Source organism: Dicentrarchus labrax, unplaced genomic scaffold, assembly GCF_905237075.1.
Source record: "Dicentrarchus labrax unplaced genomic scaffold, dlabrax2021, whole genome shotgun sequence".
NCBI lineage: Eukaryota > Metazoa > Chordata > Actinopteri > Moronidae > Dicentrarchus > Dicentrarchus labrax.
The window spans coordinates 7,474,834-7,498,327 of NW_026136704.1; the positions used below are offsets into that span (position 1 = coordinate 7,474,834).

Genomic DNA, 23,494 nt, shown 5'->3' on the forward strand with positions numbered 1-23,494 from the left:
TTCTGCAGGTGTTTCTAATAAGCTGTCAATCAATTCATTTGATACTGATGCTCTGCAGCTCTTTTCCAGAAGATCAGGGGTCAAAGAGTCTATTGGATGGGCTCATGATGATTAAATGGGCCAAAACAGACAATTGCAACTGTGCTGAGGGAGATGTATATACACCAGCCACAACCTGGCAACCCAAATCTTATTATTATTAGATTCATAGAGCATTAAATCATACACTATTAACAAATCCATTAGTTAACAAATCCACTGGTTACAACTTATACATTTTTTATTGTAAAGTGATACATGGAATAAAAATGAATACTAACAATTAAATAATCCTTTATTATTGTTAGATTATTTAGTATGGGCAAATGTTCTGATGGCAAGCATGGAAGCACATCATTTAGGTATGACAATAATGATTTCTATAGGATATGGCTGACATCTAGTGGCCAGACGTACACATTGCGAACCACGCCGTTATTTAGCGGGTGAAATGTGTTAGATACATTTACGAGAGCTTCTAAAGGTCTGTGGGAGAAAAACGTGTACGCAACTGAATTACAGCGCTGCAGCTGATCTGGCGCAATAACGAGGCAAGCTTTATGTTTCCCAACAGCCCACCAGCCTGAAGGACGGGACCGTCAAGTTAGACGAGTTCAACAGGAACAGCAGTTTACGGACGTTATCACCAAAATAAAAGCTTGCTAAGGTGTCACTTCTGAAAAAGAAAATATACAACTACGCTTTGGATGGTAAACGACACCGAGTCTGTAATAGACGTTTTACAAAATGTCGTTGTTATATTTAGACTTTACCTGATAATTATAAGCTTGTACGATTAGCTGTAGAGTGTCGCTGTAACCGGAAGTTGTCTGCTACTGCTATTCTCACTAACTTTACTGGTACGGCTGCTGCACATAGTCAAACGTCACATCCGGTGAATGGGGTCTTTTTTTGTTTTCCCGTATCCGCCATTTCAGTTTTTGAAGTTAGTTGTCATCGGTCGCTGGATTGTAGCTGGAATTCTGTCGCTAAAACGCCTTATATGATTCCCAGAGCTTAATCCCGTTCATAAACAGAACAAGAGGCCTTTTTATTTCGTGCTTGTGGTTCTATGTCGGCGAATTGATGTCCAAAAGGCTAGCTGCGGATGTCGCCTGTTTACTAAACGTGCTCTAGGCGCTAAAGTTTTTGTATGAGTTGAAGGCTTCGCCTGTGGATAACGGGAGGGAAGGGAAGGGAAGGCCCGGTGAAGCCTCGGCTTTGGAGTGGTTATCATGGCCGGAAATTTTGACGCGGAGGACCGTGGTAGCTGGTACTGGGGCCGGTTGAGCAGGCAGGAGGCTGTGTCTCTGTTGCAGGGGCAGAGGCACGGCGTGTTTCTGGTCCGGGACTCCATCACCAGCCCCGGCGACTACGTGCTCTCCGTATCAGAGAACTCCAAAGTCTCGCATTACATAATTAACAGCATCAGCAACAACCGACAATCCGGTCCAGGTAAGACCACGGAGGGGTTCGGAGGGGCTCGGCGTATGGAGATGCTGATGTGACCATTCTTGCATGACTTGCACCAAAGGAGATGCGCAATAGTGCCTTTTCCACTCTCTTGTATGGAGAATACGACAGGCCAGGCACATTAGGACATGTGTTTCGATTGAATGTTGGCTCGTTTGAAGGCAAACATACTCCTGGTCGTGGTTTGACACCTTACGACGACAGTTCTCTAAATATGATACAACACGTTGTTTCTGTTAATCCTAGCACGTTTCTGTCACTGAAGCGCACCGTGGTGGGCGGTGTGAGTTCAAATAGCAGACTGTGTCCATGTAAGTTCTGGCCTGGTGCACCATTCAAATGAGCCCAATTTCCCAGCTGAGCCTGAGAGGGTTGTAAATGTTCAGAGGTCTGTCTCATTGCCAGGTTTTAATAGACTTTGACCAGAATTTGTCCCCTGCCTCTGCTGGGTTTTTCCTGTGTAGGAACTGCAGGAGTGTTATATTTCCTCATGCCTTTGCAAAGCTACACAGACCCTTTCATTGGAAGGAACAAAACAAATATGAAAGGGGAAAGAAATGTAAAATAAGGAAACAAAAATCCTTCCTGGTCATTCTGGAAATCACCGCCATCATGCTTGGTTACATAAATAGACAGATTTATCAGATGTGCCAGACTTCACCATGCTAGTAGACCAGGTTGTGTTTTGAAGGGGGAATGGTATTGTTTTTGTCTTTCTGACGCCTCTTCCTCTTCCATCCTCCCTCGTTCTCACCAGGTCTGGCCCACCCGAGGTTCCGCATTGGTGACCAGGAGTTCGATGCTCTCCCTGCTTTGCTAGAGTTCTACAAAATCCACTACTTGGACACCACCACCCTAATAGAACCCATCAACAAGTCCAAACACACTTCCTTCATCAGCGTCGGCCCCGGCGGAGCCCCCCCGCCACGCCTGGAAGATGAGTACGTCCGAGCACTTTTTGATTTCCCCGGCAACGACGAGGAGGATCTCCCATTCAGGAAGGGCGATATTCTCCGTGTTCTTGAGAAGCCAGAGGAGCAGTGGTGGAATGCCCAGAACTCGGAAGGCCGGGCGGGGATGATCCCAGTGCCCTACGTGGAGAAGTACCGACCGGCGTCTCCAAACTCGGGGGCGGGGCCCGGCGTGCCTGGGGGACCGCCGGGAGGAATGGGGATGCTAGGGAACTCTGATGGCTCTGCAGCCCAGTCCGGTGCTCCACTGCTAGTAGACCCAGGCCAGTACGCCCAACCCACCCCCCTCCCAAACCTCCAGAACGGACCTGTCTATGCCAGGGCCATACAGAAGAGGGTGCCCAATGCCTACGACAAGACTGCCCTGGCCTTAGAGGTAAATATGTGTGTGTGCGTGTGTGTGTGTGTGTGCGTGTGGTACTCTTTCTTGACTCCATGCATCCTCCCAACATGTGCGGGAGGAAAGGAGACGGTTAGTGAAGAAGGATGTCGGACCAGCCCTGTTAGCTTATCTAGCTCACATTCTTTTGCGTTCTTTCCCATTGTGCCTGTGATTATTTCTCCCTCAGCATTTGTTGAGCAGGGTGAAGAGGAATCAAGGTCACAAAGTGCTCAGCCGACTCGCTGTGTAGTTTTCCAGATAATTGAGTCATTTAATATCTCTTCTGCAGAGATCAGTGCAGTGACATTACTCACTGATCTGCATAAAGCCTGCCCGTGATGTTTATTAACTCCCTTGGCTTCATCTTTATGGGCTAGACTTGTATGTGAGTGGAGGGCACACAGTCTCCCCCTCACGTTTAACCCAAAAGGCTATCCCAATATGAAAATTGCCATTAGGCTCTGCTTCCTACTCCCGGTGGCTGGGCTGTTAAAACTGTCCGGAAGCGAGAGCGGGGCTCCCACGGAGCAGGTCATTGGGGGAAGGAAATAGTTTGTGTTTGGGAACAGGACCATTTCCTCTGGTCTCTGTGAAGCCAGGAGTCAAGCTGAGCCACGAGTGAGGCTCTGAGGCAGGCTAGTTGGAGTATGCTCTTGTCTCTACTGTAAAACTAAAGATACCAACACAGATCCATCCTCTGACTCCTCAGATCTGCACCCCTCTTTTGCTTTTTGTGGAGTGAAAGCAGCGAGTCGTCTGCTGCTGCTGGTTGGTTGGTTTGTCTTTCTCCAGCTCATTTGTCAACTGGAAAAAACTTTGCTTTAAGTTTGCTCAGTTGTATGACGGGTAGATCCTTTGTATGACTTGGTTTCTGCCACTCCCGCCTGTGGTAGGTAGAGGTAGAGGTTTTCTCCACTCGAGTTGGCCAGAAGTGATATCAGCAAGGTGGCACTTTAAAGTTAATAATTAGCTCCCATCTCCTTGTCTCGTTGTCTTCAGAAACCCCGCTGATTGTGGAGATCGCCCTTTATCTTTAGTAAATGAAACTAACGTAAAACAGGTTGCCAACAGGGTCTTAAAAAGTCTAAAATCCAATCATATGAATTATAGGCCTTCTAAATTGTCTTAAATATAATTTTGACAGGTCTTGGATAAGTGGAATTAAAGTAACTTAAAGTATAAAGTTGCCTTTTTCAGTCTCACTTTAAATGTTTTTTGTGGAAAAAAGTTATTAATCATGTTGTAATACGGATTGTCCTTTACATGTGGAATATAAATAGGTTCAGTTGCATACATAATGGGCTTAAAAATGTGTTACATTTAACTAGTTGAAAACTGTAGAAGCCCTGCTAAAATGTGCGTTAAGTTATATTGAATTTATATGTAATTCTATTCTAGCTGTCTTAATAACACTTTCAGCTCCATAACACTGGATCCAAGTTTCATGTGGTTAATTGTATTATTGCTTTTGTTATTGCTCTAGTTAGTTGTTAGTTTTCTAAATTCTTCAACATATAAAACACAGCATCATAAAGTTGTGGCAGTTGTACTTAAAGTCTAATTCCAGTCTTTGTGAAGATCCATGCGTGTCGTTGATAAAGATAAACGTACTGGACATTCTAACGTTAATGCTAAAAACAGAAATCCAGGAAATCCTACTTAACGTGCTTACTTTGGAAAAAACGAAGGCACTCGAAGAACACAGCTATTGTATTGTCTCACCTGAAGACGCAGTGCCTTACTTTTTTTCCACGGTTTCCTGGATTTAAATTTTTTTTGTATACCTTCACCTGCCTCACTAAGGAAGCACATGTTGGATAAGCCGTCAGAGCCATGCAGCGCTTCCTTCTTCCTCCATAATAACATAAATACCTGTGCTCAATCCACTTCAATAGCTCAGGAACAAAGCAGCAAATCCTCGTGTTTAAGAAGCTGGAACTAGGTTGTGTTTGGCCTTTATTCTCAACATTGGCTTAAACGATTAATCAGTTACCGAAATAGTTGCAGATTCATTTATTATTTATCAACTAATCAATTAATTGTTTAATTTCAAGCATAAAGACTGCCTCTGTGCTGTTCAGTTGTTATAGAAGCGGAGTTAAACAGGTGTTATTTTACTGTGTGAGGAGACCACAGCTTCTGGTGGTGCTCTGTTGAACTGCCTCATACTGGTGTTTGTGGTGTTTTGTCTCCTCACCCATACACTGTATATAGGGAGCCAAAAGTAACCTTACACCATTCAGTGATCTCCTGCATCAACATACTGCTGTGACCAGTATGAGTCAAATGGCTTGTTATATAATGATAAGGGCTGCATGCTTTTTTACTATGCAGACATCTCAGTACCCCTATGTAGAGACTCCTAAATGTAAAGCCTTGTGATGTCCTGTAGGATCCTGAGGGCCGACAGGGACTGCTGCCTGCAGTATAAAGCCTTATCCATTACTATCCCTGAGGTCATTGCACTCCAGGTACACCTTTTGTGAGAAAACACCCCATTTTGCGCTGTTAAAACATTGAAACACAACAGCGCTGTGAAGGAGTGACCCACAAAACATACAAACAAGCACTCTTAGTCACTTTGAGTTAACACTGTCCTATTTTTAGTCGTTTTTCAAGCAGAAATGCCAAGCCTTCCCTGGTTGAGGCTCTCACATGTGAAGATTTGGTGCTCTTTGTCTTATGTGATGGCAGACTATATATGTATCGGTTTGAGACTTGGTCGGACACACAAATAAAAAACTTTGCACAAAAACTCACACCATTCTTTATGCTGCATTCACGTGGAATCAGGCGAACTGTAGACGGCAAACCGGTTGTCATGTTGGTTGATGAGAGCAGGCGGTAAACTAAAGGTGAGGCGTTGCGTATGTTCGGCTGTTACGTAGCTCCCTTACATAACCCACACATACATGCTAATTAATAAATTACATAAAATAATATTCACTAAATAATTTTATTTAATATATTTATTCCAGTCAACAATACAACATCACCATAACAACACATTGTCATGCGTGTTTCGTTTTGCCGTCCTGCCATTCTCTCTGACGGTTTGTTTGTTTTTCCCGTGCTGTGAGGACAGTGCTGTCCGTCTGCCGTCTGTCTGACTCCATGTGAATGCAGCACCATTCATCTCACCAAAGGGTTCAGGCATTCTTCGGGTTTCTCTATATACAGTCCATTGATCAGTCCTGTTACTTATGGATCACATACATACTAAATAACAAAACAGTATTTTTAAGAAAACCGTATGTAGTGCAGAAATATAAATGCAAAATATACAATATTACAACCATCTTAACCCCTCAATGGCTTAAACTGGTTGAGATTCAAAGTTTAAATCCAGAGTATCAAATCTTTCTCCTTTCAGTCCCTCATTTTTTGAAACACAATATAATAAAAACTAAATTAGTAATGGATAACCCAAACTAATTTGAAGGTTAAGCTACTGTTTTAACACGTTCATCCTGCAACAAAATGTCCAATTGTTCTCCAAAAGATCCTGTTCTTTGCAAACAAATATAATCCAGTGGTGGAACAAAACCAGCAATTTGAAGACGTTGCATTTTCTGGCCTTTTTTAGAACAAATGATTATCCGAAGAGACTGTGCCGATTAGTCCAACAATGAAAATAACTGTTGATTGCAGCCCTAGATATGATTCCAAACAATTTAGGACACTACTCTCCTAAATACTAGGAAACCACTGTAGGAGATGCAGAGCCGTTTATCTGTTGAACGTACTGAAATTGCTTCACTGCTGTTATTTTAAGTGTGCACTGTGCAGCTGCATTAGGTGGCAAAAAGAATATTAATTATTAAAGGTCTTGCATGAGTAACAGAAAAAGCCTTCATTGAGATCACTGTGGTCATGCAAAGGCTGCCAGTTACACATTTAACACAGGGGAGATTGTCGTAGCAGGTTATCAGACTGATACTATGAGCCAGCACTGTTTTAACCCCTGACTGTTCAGTTGTCGCCCACATTGACTTGAACTTTGGAACTGTCTGTTGGTCCTTGTTTGCTCAGGTTCAGTGACACAGGAACAGCCACTCCTCTCCCCGTCCACCTGAACTAATCTTACATTCTTCCACCCGACAGTAGGGCTGCAATTTATGTTGTTTTTTTTATTCTAATTACCATTTTTCAGTCTATAAAATGTCAGAAAATGGGTAGTACTAGTTCCCAGACCCCAGTGTCCCATCTTCAAGTTGCTTGGGCACTCTGACCGACACATTTCCTGTGATTTAAACAGACAAAAGCAACAAATCCTCACATCTGGGGAAGTGGAGTCAGTGGGTATTTTGCATTATTGCTTGATAGATGACTGAGACAATAAATAAATCATCAAAAATGTTGCAACCGTGGATTTGAGGGGATCATGGTTTATCTGTGTTTTTATTGTTTATAATGATTCGTCTGTCACAGAGCGACTCCTTGCCGCTGAACCCTCTCACGTCTTTTCCTCTCTCCCCTCCCTTCAGGTGGGCGACATGGTGAAGGTGACCAAAATAAACGTGAACGGCCAGTGGGAGGGCGAATGTAAAGGCAAACGTGGCCACTTTCCCTTCACGCACGTCAAACTGCTGGACCAGCACAACGCCGAGGAAGAACTCAGCTGAGAGCGGACAGCCGGGCCGCAACCTGGACACTAGTATTAGAGCCTTCCTCACCCCCCCCCCCCTCCCCTTCCTTCCCGTTCCACACACTCACTCAAGCCGCTCCCCCTCCCTCACGTCTGCTCCAGCTTTTACCCGCACCAAGTACAGTTTCAGAGAATCACTGAGAACAAAACAAACACGCCCTCGTCGGATCCTCGTCACCCCATGTCTACCCCTCTGAATAATCATTCCCACCCTTTCTCCATTTGACTGACTAACTGACATCAAAATGGGTCATACACTCTACAATGGCACTGTAAAATGAATCTCCTGTTCCATGGATGTGGCAACACCCTTCAGATCCTCCCATCGCCTCGTCCCTGCCGTGGATACGTTATCAACACTCCCTCCTCAGGAGACTCTCCGCCGCAGACTTCAACCACTTCCTCTTCCTGTGTCGGAGCCAGTAGATAACTGCTCAGCGTCGTGTCATTTTTCATCCTCGCCCTCATCCGTCGCCATGGTTACAGTGCTGTACTCATGCTGCATTCATGTCAGATGGGGATACAGTATTAAGTGGAAGAGTAATGACACAGGCTTCATGTGTGTTGTCTTGTGTATAGCTGCCAATTTGGGATTATTTGTTTTGATATTTTTGGAAATGTGCTTACCAATTATGCTTGCCAAGAGTTATAGGAGGAGATTGATACTTCTCATGTGTCAGTACTGTAAATGTGAAGCTACTGCCAGTAGCCATTTAGCTTAGCTTAATGTAAAGATTGAAGCAGGTGGTCCAAAGCGAACAAAATCCACCTACTAGTTCCTTTAAAGCTCACTAATTAAAACATTGTCATTTGTTCAAATCGGTATAAAAACCAAAGTTTAAAACTATTTCTTGGCCAGGACCAGCTGCCAGGCAACCAGTAGGTACTACAGGAAGTTACTGCGCCCAGCCAAGAAATTGCTTGCTGTAACTCTTTGCAGGTATGCAGCTAAAGTTACATTTGGAGAGGGACAGGATAGCTGTGTCCCCTGCTTCCAGCCTTCATGCTAAGCTATCGCCTGCTGGCAGTAGCTTCATATTTACAGTACAAACATGAAAATTGCATCTGTCCTCTCATTAGCCTGCAAATAAGCACATTTCCCTAATATTCTTTTCATCCTGATCCGTTTGTCTCACACCTCCAGTGCATGCACGCAGTGAGTGATGAACTTGGAAAATCAAAGTTGCAATATCAGCCACACAGATGATACGGTCGTTCCCTCAAACCTGCCATGGCAGCATTTTTTCTTTCTTTCTTTCTTTCTTTGCCCTTCATTTATGCAAACTGCGATCTTCTTGCCTGTGATGGGACAAAGAAGTCCTGACTAATATTTAATTCTAAAATATTGTTGAAGGGGATTTATAGGAATTTACAACACCTAACATATACATCTTTAAACCTGAACTGAACAATATTCTTCCACTTAAAGTTGTGGTTTAAGGCATTTTCGAGTTTAAAATTATGCATCTGCCCATTGTTATTATTGGACATGAATGCAGCATAATGTAGAGATGCTGAGAGAGACGGAGGGTGATGAGAGCAGCGAGGCTCAAGTACAGCTGAAACAGCTTAGTGAACTGGAGGTGTACAGTTCCCCTCAAGGAGCAGACCAAGGACCAGTCCAGCTCCCTACCCCCAACACACACACACACACACACACACACACACACACACACACACACACACACACACACACACACACACACACACACACACACACACACACCAAATATCAAATGGATAAAACAAAAGTGAGTCGAGACCAGCAGCTAGGAGCGACTTTGTGTAGTTATAGACGTAGAGCAGGCCCCAGCAGTGAACCTGAGAAACTTCAAGACTATTGTTGAGGTGAAGATGAAGGCAACACTACATTCAACCTCTCCACACCTCCCACCTTGGCTCACCTCAGCCCCTTCCACCCACCTACTACGACCAAGTACCACCAAGTAGTCTTTTGTAAGAAGAAAAAAAAAAGAACATATTGTTATGAAATGATGTACTATGTGATTATCATTACATGCTAAAATATTGTTTTCTTTTTTTGTTGTTATCTTTGTAGTTTTCTTCATAGCTGATTTTGTCCTGGAGGTTTCGATGTACACTTTTTACTGCTGCATGTTGGGAGGGAGCGATGGGTCACTGGTGCAAAATGGATTGACTGACTCGATGGAGGGGGTGGGGGGCGCTACATATTTTTGCCCCCAGCCCCTCACAAGGCCACATGTGTTCTTATTCTGCGTCTGATGTACATGAATGAAGTTGAACGGAGTGAATGTAGGCTGTCCACTATGTTAGTTTGTACCGTCTCCTCGCATTAGTGCTCTGCGTTCAGCTCACTCAGTATACCTTAGCTCTGTGTCAAATGTGTCCCAAGAAAAGTGGTATTATTTTGGTACCTGCCCTTTGTCTTTAACCTTTTAATAATCTTGTTGCCACCTTGCACCGTTTTTTTTTTTAATCCTCTGCCTTATCAGCCTGTGTTTCATTTGTGCTTCCTCACTTAATCCTCTGCCACTCTTTTATTTAAAGCCTTGTCCATTTATGATGCCCAAGCCAACGTGGACTTTTAATGTTGCTGTTTTATCTCTACCCTCTGCCATGTCTGTATTGCCAAGAGATCAGGCAAATAGAACTGCAAATGATGTTGTAGTCCACATTCCCTTTTCCCCCCCCAAGACGTTGTTTTCTGTTGAGATTGAATCAATCTATTTGTTGACACCTGACAATCATCACCCTCGTGTATCAGAACGCAGACTGGTTTGGATTGAAGCAGGCTGGGTGTGTCATTGAGAGCTTTGCCAGAGTGAACCCGGGCCCCTTTGAATTTGAGCCGCGAGAACTCGCTGTCTCTTCCGAGCGAGGGATTCCTCTCAGATGTCATGGTACAGTATTTCAGGCCAGCACACCATGTCACCTTTAGGTGGCACTGTAACAGCTTTCAGAGAGATGGGGTCCTTCTGGAAAGCCTATTCTGCCAGTTCTTGTGAGATTAAAGGAGATGAAATTTGATTTATTTTTATTTTTAACAGAATGCACTTACTGCTTTTACACTGAGTGTGAAGAGATGTATGTTCTCATTTTTTAGGGTTTTTAATTATCCTTGATTGCTCCCACACATTAGTCTTCATGACGTTGTAGCTTTGCCTGAGAAGCTCTGTCCTGCTTTCACATTTCATTTTCAAGTTGGCCATTTTCCAAACCCACATTAAGATATTTACTGTTCAAAATATTTGGTTGACTTCTTGGAACAATCTGGTCTAGGAAAGTAACATTTGTGTTTACTGCCAGCTTTTGACACAGTCCATTTTTATCTGTGTAGTTATGATCAAATCAAGCTTCTTCATCATTCAACACTGCACGTGGCAGGTGCCTAGCTACATAAATCATTATCTGACAAATTGTGTTACCAATGAAACCACCAAGAAGTATTTTTTTAGTAGCCCTGCATGAAGTCATTCGTTTCCTTTCATAAAAAGGAAGGGGTGGCAAAATGCCAGTGGAAATTGTGTTAATATCAAAATGTGCCATTTTATTATAACACTATATTCTTTCAAGACAATTGAAATTACCTTTTTATTTTCTGTAGCATGTAATGTGTTAATATACTAGTAAATAAAGTCAAACCCATGACAAATGATTTGTTTAATGTATTACCTTTTGTGTGTGTTTGTTAAAGCTATGATTGTCTCATGACTCAGGAAAGCTTTTCATAATTACCTCCAAAGAATGTCCAAAACATATATTTATAACATATTTAATGTTGGCTGTTTTAACTGTACAATTCATAACCAAAACCCCCTTTTCATTCACGCTGCACATGGCAGTTGCCTAGCTACAGAAATGATTGCCATTCATTCTACCATGAGGTATTATTAGTAACACTGTATGAACTTGGGTATCTGTAGTGTCAGTATACAGTGGGAATGTATCCAGACAAACTTTAACAGTATGTGCATAAGCTTGCTTCAGCAGATGTGGACTCCCTTACACATAGCATGCAGCTAGCAAGAACACTGCTGTGAGATCTGTTCTATTGCTATTGGCAGTGAAAATGTATTTCAGCATATTTTTCCAGCAGCGCTGTTTCACATATTGAGAAGCACGAAAAAGGACATTACAGGAATTATAATTAATTTAGAATGACAGGTAAATGATACTGAAATTACTTGGCTTTTGCTTGTTTCACTGCTAATTAGAGGGTATTAGGCCACTAATTGGCAGTGAAAACATTAATTTAACATCTGTCTTTTCAATCTGCTTGGCTTCGCTGTTCTGTTATCAGCAATTAGTTTTCTTTCATGGGAGCAAGTTCAAAATTAAAGATCCCCTCCAGACATGTATTAAGACAATTACAAATAGTCTGCTTGGAACAATGTGTGTCTGATATGTTTTTTCTGCCAAAAAAAAAAAAAAGTATAACTTCCATATTAAAATCTTTCTACCTCATTAAAACCTCCAGAATGTCTGAATATGCAAATGTTGTTGATTTCTAAAGTTTTCCTGCTGGACACAAGATGTCTCCTCCTTCACTGTAAAGTCCATTCTCAGTGGATGTGCACTGGTGGCTTCCACTTTCTACATCACGCAGTACAAGTTGCATACTGGACCAGGAATTTAGATACCCACCCCTGAAACATTTTATAGATTATTTGATGTATTCAGATATTTTTGAATATATCAAACTATAATTTACATGTAATTTACAAACTCGTGTACTTAGTGGTAGTTACTCTTAACAAGCTTACAGAGATCATCCTTGCTGTTCTCTCTTTACAAAAATAAAAATTACAGGGGGCGTGTCAGAGCTGGCAATTCGTGTGTATGTGCAGTAGGATTTTTTTTTTTCTTCCAGGATGGCGAAGTCATGACCCGCCCTACTCTGCCTCCCTGGGAAAGAACATTTGTCTGCAGCACAGGGATGAGGCTGGTCGCCATCCAGCGTGTGTCTCTGTGCATAATGAATGTCAAATCAACGTATGTCTTGTAACGTAAACATAGTTACTGTACGGTGTAAATGGACATAATTATTGGGTTTATCTGTTTATTTTGTATTAAAAAGCGACCGATATTTCTCATTCACTTCTAATGTAACCCAAAATGGGTGTGAAAATGATCGTTTTTTTTAAGATTTCAATACGAAAATCAAAAGAAAATCAAAAAATATGATCTCAATTAGATTTATGTTTACAGAAAAAGAAGGTTGTTTCAGTGTACAATGGCCACTAGAGGGCCAACAAATTGGCCAAAAGAATACAAAGTAGAGAAGAAGAAAAGTGGGCGTTCCTGTCCCCTAAGAACCAATCACAGCTGAGGACTCCACAGGAACGCCCCGCCGCGGCTGCAATCAGAACCGTCTCCGTGGGGCGGAACACCACTCATCGACCCAGTTGATTTCTAGGAACCGCCGACAGACCCGACACACCGCCGTGTTTTTCACTGAACAACTGTCACTTTGAATAGTTCCCTACTCTACCTTCATCTCGATACACAATGGGAGAGCGAGAGGACCTAGTTTATCAGGCAAAACTTGCCGAGCAGGCAGAGCGATATGACGGTAAGCCACTCTCCAGGGCTCGTTGGGAGTGGGACATGTTCGCCGCAGGGATTTTTTTTCTCTCCGAGCTAGCGTCTGCTAGCTCACGTTAACGGAGCAGTGCTTCACTAACACAGGCGGCGCTAGCTCAGTGTTAGCCGCGGCTAACAAGCTAAAGTGGCTACGACCGCCACCTTTCAGCTAACTATTCATTGACATGGTAGATGGCTCCTCGCTGGAGGAAACCAATGCGACATTAAAATACGAGCCAATGCCAGGAAGTGACTTTGTTTTAGGAAAATTGTGCGGATGTGAGTGACAGTGGCTAACGTTAGCAAAGGGGCTACAACAAAATGGCGGATTACTGGAGCGTGAGCTGTCAGGAGTTACCTCCCCTGCACCATGCTAGCTCTACAGCTTAACACTTGAGCTACTGGTGCGGTTAGCTCCTATAAGCAACACCCAGTGTCATGTTACTGTCTTGTAACCATAATAACGCACCGAGGTTGTTTTTATGCTACCGATGCTAACCGACGGTAACATTAGCGAGGCGTTACCGAGCGGAATTGCAAGGTTAGCGACTTGAAGCTTGTGTTAGCAGGGAGAGGGAGGGCAGCTGTTCGGTGAGTGGGGTGTTCCCCTGCAAGCAGGCAGTACGGATCGATTGGTGAAAATGACTCCCTCTTCCTCTCCCTGCTAGAGTCCTGTCACTGTCATACCATTACAGGCCTTGTACAGGCTGTTTTTAGACGGCTGCCGTTGCCACCGGTCGTACGTTGCCCAGTAACGTTAAGTGAATGTGCCATGACTCATTCATGGGATTTGGACCGAGTGTATTTACAGAGTGATTTATGGTTTACTGGCTAAGTGGTTACCTTGCAGGAATGTAGACGAATTCATATAGCTATTCAACAAGAGGTTATAACATGTTGACATGTAGTTGAACGCTTCACAGATTACAGTGGGCATATGTAGATAATCCTTAATTTACTCTCATAGAGAATCCAGCCTGCACGTTTTCACCATCTAAACCACAAGGTTAGTGCTATTTAAAAAGGTTAATACCCTGACAGGGATGGTATGCAATTCAACAATACTTGAACCTGAGAGATTGTATATTGTATATCAGGGAAGTCGCTAATTGGGTTTTGTGCAGAGGAAACTTCTTGGACGGGCATTTGGCCAATACATATAACGTACTTGGACTACAACTAATGATTATTTCCGATGTCGATTAGTCAGTCAGGGCTTGACATTTAGTGTTTTCCTTTCAGTGTCCCCGAACTGCCCCAAATTCTACTTTCAGCTGTCCCAGACCTAACAACCATTGTCAAATGGATGCTCTTTTTCCATTCTGTGTAATAGTTAAAGGACCAGTGTGTGACCAGATTTAGTGGCATCTAGCAGTGTAGTTGCAGATTGCTACTCCGCCTTCCAAGCGCAAAGGAGAAATTATGTTAACTGCAAAAACGCCCCTGACCTCACATTTCTAAACAGTAATGAAAATGATATAGCCTGTATTCCATAATGTTAATTTAATCATTTCATTTGTAATGATGAGTTTCCCCACCGTCCCAGAATTATCCAACACTGTGTATCTTTGTGTCTCAGATCCCTGAATTTCAAGTGCTGTATTCTGTCAATCATTTTCTCGATTAATCAGTGAGTTGTTTGAAGGGCCTTTGTGTGTGTTTGCCTAATTGGTGACAGGGGATAGGTTGAGGTTGGTGCTGTTAAGGAAGCCACCTCAACATGTTGAGTTGAGGTTTACCCTAGAATGAGCCTTTTTATTTCAGACGCTGTCGATCTGAAATGGAGGCCATGTTGAAGCGCCATGTTTCTACAGTAGCCCAGAGGGGGCCAACCAAACACTGGCTCTAGATTGGGCTATTTGCGTTTTTCAGGGCCACCGTAGTTTCTTCTTCGTGGAAAGGGAGGATCAGCGCGAGAAGGAAGTTGCCATCTGCAAGTACACAGATTGAGGCCACTAAATCCTACACACTGGTCCTTTAACACTCCTCCCTAAACATATCTTGTATGTTTTTGCCGATTTTGTCAGATATGTAATACACATTGTCAAATGAATGTATGTGGAAATGCAATACTATTGGTTAGGGATGTAACAGTAAGTGTATTTGTCCCAAACAGTTTGGTACAGGTCATTCAGTTCGGTATGCGACGGCCTAGGTTCTGTTCGTCCTGTGACCCAACCATTACTGTCAAAATAAATAGCCTGTTTATGTTGAACATGTCATTGTCATGTCACAAACTGGTACCCTCACACTGCAGATGTGGATTATGCCGATGTAATTACTAATGCTGTAGAGTGTTTAGCGTTGCAGATATGCAACCATACTAAAATACAGGATTTAAGCATATGCTGCTTTAGCACAGCTACAATTTGTCTTTATTTGTGGATTTTAAGCAGTTTGTTGTGCTGCCCTGTATAAATGAGTGCAAGCTGTAGTTCAGGAATTATCAACAGGTCAGTCTGATGGAGCATTACTTACATTTGTGTTATTTGTTTTTGACAATATGCCAGTGTTTGAGTGCAGTAATTGAACAGAACTACTGAGTTACTGTTAAATGATTCAATTTTTCAAAATAAATGACGAAAAAAAATTATTTTCAACCTTGTTTATGTTTTCCCTGCTGTACTGAAAATATCAAACCACAATCTCAAAACCGAGGTATACCATTACACCACTGCTATTGTTGCTTCCTCAAATACATCTGAATCTCTGTTTGCCACTTGGAGGTGTTAAGTCACAGCATAATAATGGAATTGATGCTGTAGTTTGAAGAAGTCAGACATCAGATGTCTCACCTTTTGATTCAAGCTGTCATTTAGCAAGACAACACGATGAAGGATAGACAGCTAGTTGTTGGGTGTGCTCCCTAGGTACAAGGTTGATGAGTTCTTAAAGGAGTGTTACATTTGTCTCCTCAACAGAGATGGTGGTGTCAATGAAGGACGTGGCAGGCATGGACGTAGAGCTCACAGTGGAGGAGAGGAACCTACTATCAGTGGCCTACAAGAATGTGATTGGAGCTCGGAGAGCTTCCTGGAGGATAATCAGCAGTATCGAACAGAGGGAAGAGAGCAAGGCCGGAGAAGAGAAAATGAAGATGATCCGGGAATACAGGCAAACGGTAAAGCACTCAGTACTTTTCATAAACAAGCTTAGCATTTGTATTTAGACCATGTCTGTCAGGCGCACTTACAGTGGTTCACCATGTCCCATTGTCCCAAATATGTTACCTTTTGCAAAGTATCTCAGATTTGCTGTGCTAATGTGAGCTCGTTAGCTCATAATAATAATACACACCATGAGCAGCTACTGGACAGACTGCATCTGAGTCATAGTTGGCAAATCCCCCACTCTCTCTTGCTTTTATGAAGGGGAAATAAGAGCTGGTTATTAATCTGGGAGAGGCCAGAGTGTGTCAGAGAGCTGGGAGAGGCTGTTGGACTGCAGTCAATGACCTAATGGGATTCAGAGATGGGTAATCCTGCTGTTGCACCTTCATTTTGTTAGTCGTTCTCTAAATCCCCGGGGGGGCACATTTCTTCTATCACTATCACAACACCTGGTGAACATTCAATAATGTCTAAATTGGCTAAGTAAAATTAAATATGGAAGCTACTAGCAGACCAGAGGAAGGTTGTTAGCTTGGGGTTTAAAAGGGTGCATATAGTCCAAAAGAGGATACATACAGCTGCAGTGGGTGTACTGCATACACAGGCGTGCTCACACATTGACGGTGCACACAGTCCACGCAGTCCTGCGGTCATGGCTGCATGGGGTGGTCCGCACTGATCCTGGCGGACATGGGCAGATTATAAAATCTACTTCACATGGACCCTTGCAGCCACACAGAAGCTGAATCCATAACTTGGACTGATGGTCAAATGAAATGCTGATTGAATAATTGTTTTTGTGCATTTGGTGGCAGGTTGAGAACGAGCTGAAGTCAATCTGTGGTGACATTCTGGATGCACTGGAAAGGCACCTACTCCCCTCTGCTGTCATGGGAGAGTCTAAGGTCTTCTACAACAAAATGTAAGAGCTTTGTGGTCTGAATGTAAATGGAAAAGATGATTAAATGAACCCTCTTTAGCTCTTGCACAGAATGATAAATATGTTTTTGTGCTTGTACATTACTTGACATAATCAGATACGGAATATTGAGAGATAAATTCCAAACAGCAAAGGTCAGGGAATTTGACCAAAGTTCACAACCTTTCAGGAATATTTTACAGTGTATACAGTAAAGGTTCATAGGTTACACAGCTAGTTCCATCAGCAGCACAACAATTAACTTGTAATTTTAGTGTACACTCATTACTTCCATCCATAGAAAACCCTACAGTTGTGGAAGTAAAATTTGTTGCTGCTTTTGTCCTCCCCGTTTCCAGGAAGGGTGACTACCACAGGTATCTGGCTGAGTTTGCCACCGGCAACAACAGAAAGGAGGCAGCAGAGAACAGCCTGGTGGCCTACAAAACTGCTACCGATCTAGCCACGTCTGAGCTGCCTCCCACGCACCCCATCCGCCTCGGTCTCGCCCTCAACTTCTCCGTCTTCTACTACGAGATCCTCAACTCACCCGACCGCGCTTGCAGGTTACTGTTTCTCCAGTATACTTTCTCTAGTGTTTTTCTTTTATTTAATCAACAACGGCAGATAGCACCCTCCAAAATTTGATCCAAAGTGTAGGAACCCTGCCAATAAAGAGCCTAGGTACAATCTCTTGTTTTTATTCTACCTTCACTAATCCTCCCCAGTTGCCATGCATACTCTAACTAGACATTCTCGCCTTTTGTCCCACCATCGCCATTGTTCTGACCAGTGAGGCTGAAACTTGAAACCTTTTGTTCATTGAAAAAAGTATTCACTCCCCCGACCCCTTCATGTTTTATTGTAGAACAACATTGAACCACAGTGGATGTGATTATGCCTCTTTTGACTTTTACTAGTGGCACCTTTGTACACTGCAGAGTTTTCCCTGTTCATTATTAAAATATGGTTAATAGTGATTGAACAGCAGTTTAAATCCACACTTGGCCACTTGAGGACATTAACGTTGTTTTGACGTTATTCCTGTGTAGCTTTGACTTTTTGTTCACACATACATAAAGGAAACACAAGCAAACAAGGATTGAGTTACATTAACACAAATATGGATAATGTAGAATATATCTTTATACCTTATTTTAATGTGACAGGTATTATGTTTCGGCTTGAAGAATAACCAGTGTCGTCCTTGAGCGTGAATACGTTTTCTGAAAATGTAAAGCTCTTAGCGTAAAGTGATTTCAACAGAGGTTTGTTTGCTCAGGTTGGCAAAGGCTGCGTTTGATGACGCCATCACAGAACTGGACACACTGAGTGAAGACAGCTACAAGGACTCCACACTTATCATGCAGTTGTTACGTGACAACCTGACACTATGGACTTCAGATATGCAGGGAGAGGGTAAGATACCATACAGCCCCCGTTCATTATACTAATCTAGGACATTGTATTCAAATTGTACTGTATCTGCAAGCTACCTGTTTGTCTCCACAGAGCCTCTTTTTCCAGGACTAGATGCTGATACTAATGAACTAACTCACTCATCTGCTGTTACCTGACAATACCCTTTTAGAATGGATTTATAACTTGCCTCAATACTGTGGGCAGCTTGATTGATGTTCTCTTGTTCTGGTCATTGGCAGAGCACCCTGAATGCGAGCATATAATACTGTACTTACATTTTTACAAAGAAAAGTAAGCCATACATCTGATGGATTATTGTAGATTTGTCTTCACATGTTATGACTTCCCATTACCCAAGTAATAACTGCAGCAAACCGCTAAATTGGAAATCAAAATTGTCGTTCTGTTTATCAAGAGTTCGTCCCCTGTTGCCTTCTGTTAGCACTGTGCTCACTGGCTTAGTTTCTAACCTGGCTGTTTACACAGCTTTGTGTACTGGACCCCAGTACAATTGGTACAATTGGTTAACAGTCTCAATTAATTAGTTGTAATGGGATGTGATTTTATTTTGCTCTTGTTGGGCTACGTAGTTCCTGTTTCCTTTGTTTAGTTTGTGTTTACCTTCACTTGGCTTATATGCCCAGGCTTCTCCCGATAAAGATGTTAGAAGGTGCACAGTGGCTACAGGGGACATGCTTCTGTCTCAGTGAACCAAGTGAAAGAGAGCAAATATGATTTCTCTGATCTTAGATGCAAGTTTGAAATTAAGCAAGAAATCTGGTTGTTGGAGGTCAAAGACAGTGAAAGTGTTGAGCTGTGACTTAAAAAGCCACACTGAACCTGGATCCTGGATCCTGGATGAACCTGCTGCTCACAGTGTGCATGCCGAGGTACAGAGTTGTGGCTGAGCTCAAGTTGTCACCCGCTCTGCCACCCGCAGCATTTGATCTTAGGCTGAATGATTTATGGAAAATGTCTAAATACAATTTTTTTCCGAAACATTTTTGTGATTGAAATTAAATTTCTATAAATTAAATTAAGCTCAAAATAATATGACGCTTTTAGGTTTAATTGCAAGATTCTGACAACTCTGTCAGCAGCCGAGATACCTGAAATGTTTATGTAGACATTAACTCACCACTCTGTTGGTTGTTTATAAACTGCAAACAGAAACGGTCAGTTCCTTTCTTTTCTTTTTTCAAACATCAGAAATTAAACAGTGTGGTGTTTCTTCTTCCACAAAATACGCATCAATACATTGACTGGCAGAGAGATATCATATTAACCAGAGAACAACCAATATGTCTCTTTAGTTGTTTCAACATTAAGCTACAGCTGAATAAATCTGCCAGAGACTGCGGTCTTTATAGCGTCTTTAGAAAGTTACAACTTGTTGAGACACTGTTGATTAAGTTCGATCAAACCCCAGCTCTTCTGATATAAAATATAAAATCTAGATTTCCATAAATGACTGATAAATCATTGAGCCCTATTTGATTCATTCTTGCTCTTCCTCCATACATTGCAGCAGTTTGCTGTGTCGCAGAGCATCCACCGGCACCTTTTTATTTCCCAGTGACTCGTCATCTCTCTTGTCTTTTTTCTCATTCCCTCTGCTGTAGAGTCCTAAAGGAATCAAACCTGACTGTTCATTTCCCATGTTAACTGTACTTTGTAAGTGTTGCTCACCCAAGCCTTGCTGTGTGTGTGGCTGCCTCCTGTTTCCTCTCATCACTAACTCACTCACGGTTTAACAGTTGAGTCCACTCACCTGTTGCTCACTCATTAGGTTGGGATTTCTTATTAACTCATCTTTGACCTTCCCACCACAGTCAGTTAAACAGGGTTTCTTGAGTTTAGATAGCTGAGGCTGACTTTTGTTTGTATAGAGTGTGAGTGTTCAGAGTTGAACTCTAATGTACACCAAGGAGCAGAGGTTTAGATCATGTTATTGGTATGCTAGACAGCTTGCACACTCTGTACTACTACTGTCAACCATTTTAACACATGCAGCCACTGGGAAGGACCGCAAAAAAAAACACGATGCAGTTCAAATCTGTTCTCTTCTCTGCTAAAAACACCATGATGAAGTTGTCCAGTGTATGTGCATGTGTGAGGTTGTGTGTTAAAGCTCAACTTGATCACTCTGGTTGTATTTGGAGTTTTTGTTTCTCACTCTGTTAAGTGTTCACTGTCTGTTTTCTAATCACTGTACTTGAATAAGTGGCTGTGATACACAATTTGATACCACATTTCACTCAACCCCAAACACCGGTGAAAGTTACGTTTGGGTTCAGCATGCATTTTCACTGACGTTTCTTGGTGATGATGAAAGATGTCCACTTGAAAAAGTAGCAGGTCAGTTTAAATCGATTTTCACCCAGGTATTCATCACGTATGGAAGTTGTTGAAGTTGAAGACGCTGTTCACCAGCACTGGTAGAAATAACAAAGTACTTTTTTCGCTACATTTCAAAAACAAATATTGTAAACTTTATCCTCTACATTGACAGCTATAGTTACATAGCAGATTAAGACTTTATAGTTATAGAAGACGATCAGTTTATGAAATATGAATCTATCTTCTCATCCAGTCATTTTAGTCTGTAATTGAGTCCTTGATATTGTATTTTCTTACAAAAGTGAAAAAGTGTGTTGGTGCTGTAAGAGTATTTTAACCAGTTTTCAAAGCAAATCAACTTGGTACAAGTATTTTGTAAAATCTGGTTTCCATTTTCATAACTCCAGTGGTCAGTCTTATTCTTCCTAGTTTCAAGCTACATAAAATCATCTCTACCACATTATTTAAAACAAGCTGATTTCAGTACAAACAGGTTGACATTTCACTTGTTTTAAGAAAAGGATGTTTTAGGACTCTGTTATAGACAGAAATGACTGACATTGTGGATATTCCAAATTAAACTGCCCAACAGTCAATTAATAGATTAGTTGTCAGCCATTAAATGAATTGATTTTGATAATCATGTAGTGTTTTTTTAAGAGAATATCTCCTGGTTTCTTCAGTCCTCTGTGACAGTAAACTGAATGTAATGGGAAACATTTTCTAAACCAAACAATTAATTGAGAAAATAATAAACAGATGAATAAATGAAAAATGACTGTTCGTTTCAGCCCTTACTACTTGCACATTAATGCATCAGTACTAACCTCTCTATTTATTTGTGACGCAACGCCATCAAATAAGCCATTTTTATATTATGTAGTAGTGTTAGTTCAGTTAAGGCTCTGAATACCAGCACTGGTAAACAAGGTCCTCTTACGTCAAACACAGCTCAGTGATAGAAATGAAAGACAAAAAGGGGTCAAGCTCTTTTATTACTGTTCTTCAATATTCATTAGTTTTTTATTGAAATAGAAAGTACTGTCCCTAGCATTGTTCACGGCCAGATTCCAAACTGGATCTCCAGGGTTTCCATTGAACAAACATTGACCTGTATTCTCTCTCAACCAGGTGAAGAACAGAACAAAGAGGCACTGCAAGACGTTGAGGACGAGGCCCAGTGAGACTATGCCACCTACAGCCAACAACTTGAGACCCTCCCCTCACCTCCTCACACTCCTCTCCCCCCCCCCCCACCTTCGTCCTCCTCCATCCTCCCGCCCCCTCCCCCCCTCCAACTCCTCTTCCCTTTCTGTGAGTCACCTTCCTCTTCCTCCTCTCTCCTCCTTTTCCTTTCTTCCACCTCTGCAGCTCCATGACCCAGCAGGGCCGTGGAGGTAACAAGTTTATTTTTCTCTTCTTTTTTATTTTTATATTAGCCCTTACATCATTCAAGTAAATACCACTTAATTGAGGCAGGAAATACAATGTTAGAAAGTCAAAGAAAGTAAAGAGTCCCTGGGTTGTTATTGTTATTGTTATTGTTTTTTGTTTTTGTCCTGGTACAAACGGTTCTGAAATGTTATCTTTGTTTTCATTATTGTATTTTTGTTTGTTTTTGCTTTTTCTTCAATATTTTTATCAGTTGCTGGATGTATTGAGAATTTTTTTTTCTTAATGTAATTACAGAAATTAACTTTTATTACTGATAATGTCGACTATTAGTTATGGGAGCTATTTTATCTCTGTTTTTAGTGAATTGTCATGCAAATCATTTTACCTTTTTATGGGCAGTTTGGAAAAAACTACAAGTGCCCTTTTTGTTAACGTAGGTTTTCAGAGGAAGTTGGCAAAATTCGCGATATCCATGTGGGGCAAAGAAGTGCTTAACTTTTACACCATAGTGATTCTGTTGTCATGTTTTTGTAGTTGTCCTTGGACTGTACTTTGTGCTGAAATACTGTAACTGTGCACACATGCTGAATCTCTGAAGGTTGACTTATCTCTAGCTGGTGGTTTTAATTAAGCAAAATATTTGGGAGATTTCTCACTCGTGTAAAAGACAAGTCTCAATTTGGCCCCGCTGCTCGACATAGAGCCCTAAATCAAGATTGTCAAAGCTTGCATGAGTTCACACATATTCTTTTCTGCTGCTTCTCCCCTACTTTTTACTAAAGCTCCTCAAGGTTCAGAGGTTTTCTTTCTATGCTGTTTCCTTTGTTTCTCTTCTTGTTTTGCTTCATTATGTGTAACTTGGAGCTGATTTGTACTACTGGATATCTGACTGGAGCCACAGACAGGGAATCTGTATTGTTCTTACTGAAACACAGCATGGAATTAACATTAAACAATCTAAATTAAACATTACAAACTCACTTGTTGCGTTTATTATTTTATTTGCCTTTAGCACAGATGTACAAATATAATTCATGAACTGTTCATACACAGTATTGAATCAAATAAAACTGTCCTGTGTAGACACTGCAGGCTGTTAACATTAATGTTGCAACCTTGTTCTAATGAGTTGCATACGTAAGCACGGCTGTTTCTTTAAAAACTGATAAATGTAGTCTCAATACTGAAACCCCCAAACTAGGTGAACCTGAGCACAGTGTTGAACTCAGA

General features: G+C 41.8%; 2 protein-coding genes across 3 annotated transcripts; both read left to right on the top strand.

The window, feature by feature from the left end:
- The first annotated feature begins 931 nt into the window (after nucleotides 1-931).
- On the top strand, nucleotides 932-11,150 carry crk (v-crk avian sarcoma virus CT10 oncogene homolog). The gene is made up of 3 exons (XM_051396919.1): nucleotides 932-1,494; nucleotides 2,270-2,859; nucleotides 7,353-11,150. Exons 1-3 carry the CDS (start codon nucleotides 1,275-1,277, stop codon nucleotides 7,488-7,490), a joined length of 948 nt encoding a protein of 315 aa, XP_051252879.1. The 5' UTR covers nucleotides 932-1,274; the 3' UTR covers nucleotides 7,491-11,150.
- A 1,707-nt stretch (nucleotides 11,151-12,857) lies between these two features.
- ywhae1 (tyrosine 3-monooxygenase/tryptophan 5-monooxygenase activation protein, epsilon polypeptide 1) lies at nucleotides 12,858-23,244 on the top strand. 2 transcript variants are annotated; one of them, XM_051396921.1, is made up of 7 exons: nucleotides 12,858-13,067; nucleotides 16,000-16,199; nucleotides 17,004-17,110; nucleotides 17,467-17,673; nucleotides 18,390-18,526; nucleotides 20,152-20,203; nucleotides 22,001-23,244. In XM_051396921.1, exons 1-6 carry the CDS (start codon nucleotides 13,004-13,006, stop codon nucleotides 20,157-20,159), a joined length of 723 nt encoding a protein of 240 aa, XP_051252881.1. In that variant the 5' UTR covers nucleotides 12,858-13,003; the 3' UTR covers nucleotides 20,160-20,203; nucleotides 22,001-23,244. The 2 variants fall into 2 exon arrangements, with proteins under 2 accessions (XP_051252881.1, XP_051252880.1); XM_051396920.1 differs by lacking the exon at nucleotides 20,152-20,203.
- The last annotated feature ends 250 nt before the right edge of the window (nucleotides 23,245-23,494 follow it).

Coding starts and splice junctions, on each gene's coding strand:
- crk (XM_051396919.1), top strand. CDS start 1,275: ATGGCCGGAAATTTTGACGCGGAGGACCGTGGTAGCTGGTACTGGGGC. Junction 1,495..2,269: donor CAACCGACAATCCGGTCCAG/GTAAGACCACGG, acceptor CGTTCTCACCAG/GTCTGGCCCACCCGAGGTTC. Junction 2,860..7,352: donor AGACTGCCCTGGCCTTAGAG/GTAAATATGTGT, acceptor CCCTCCCTTCAG/GTGGGCGACATGGTGAAGGT.
- ywhae1 (XM_051396920.1), top strand. CDS start 13,004: ATGGGAGAGCGAGAGGACCTAGTTTATCAGGCAAAACTTGCCGAGCAG. Junction 13,068..15,999: donor GCAGGCAGAGCGATATGACG/GTAAGCCACTCT, acceptor TCTCCTCAACAG/AGATGGTGGTGTCAATGAAG. Junction 16,200..17,003: donor TCCGGGAATACAGGCAAACG/GTAAAGCACTCA, acceptor ATTTGGTGGCAG/GTTGAGAACGAGCTGAAGTC.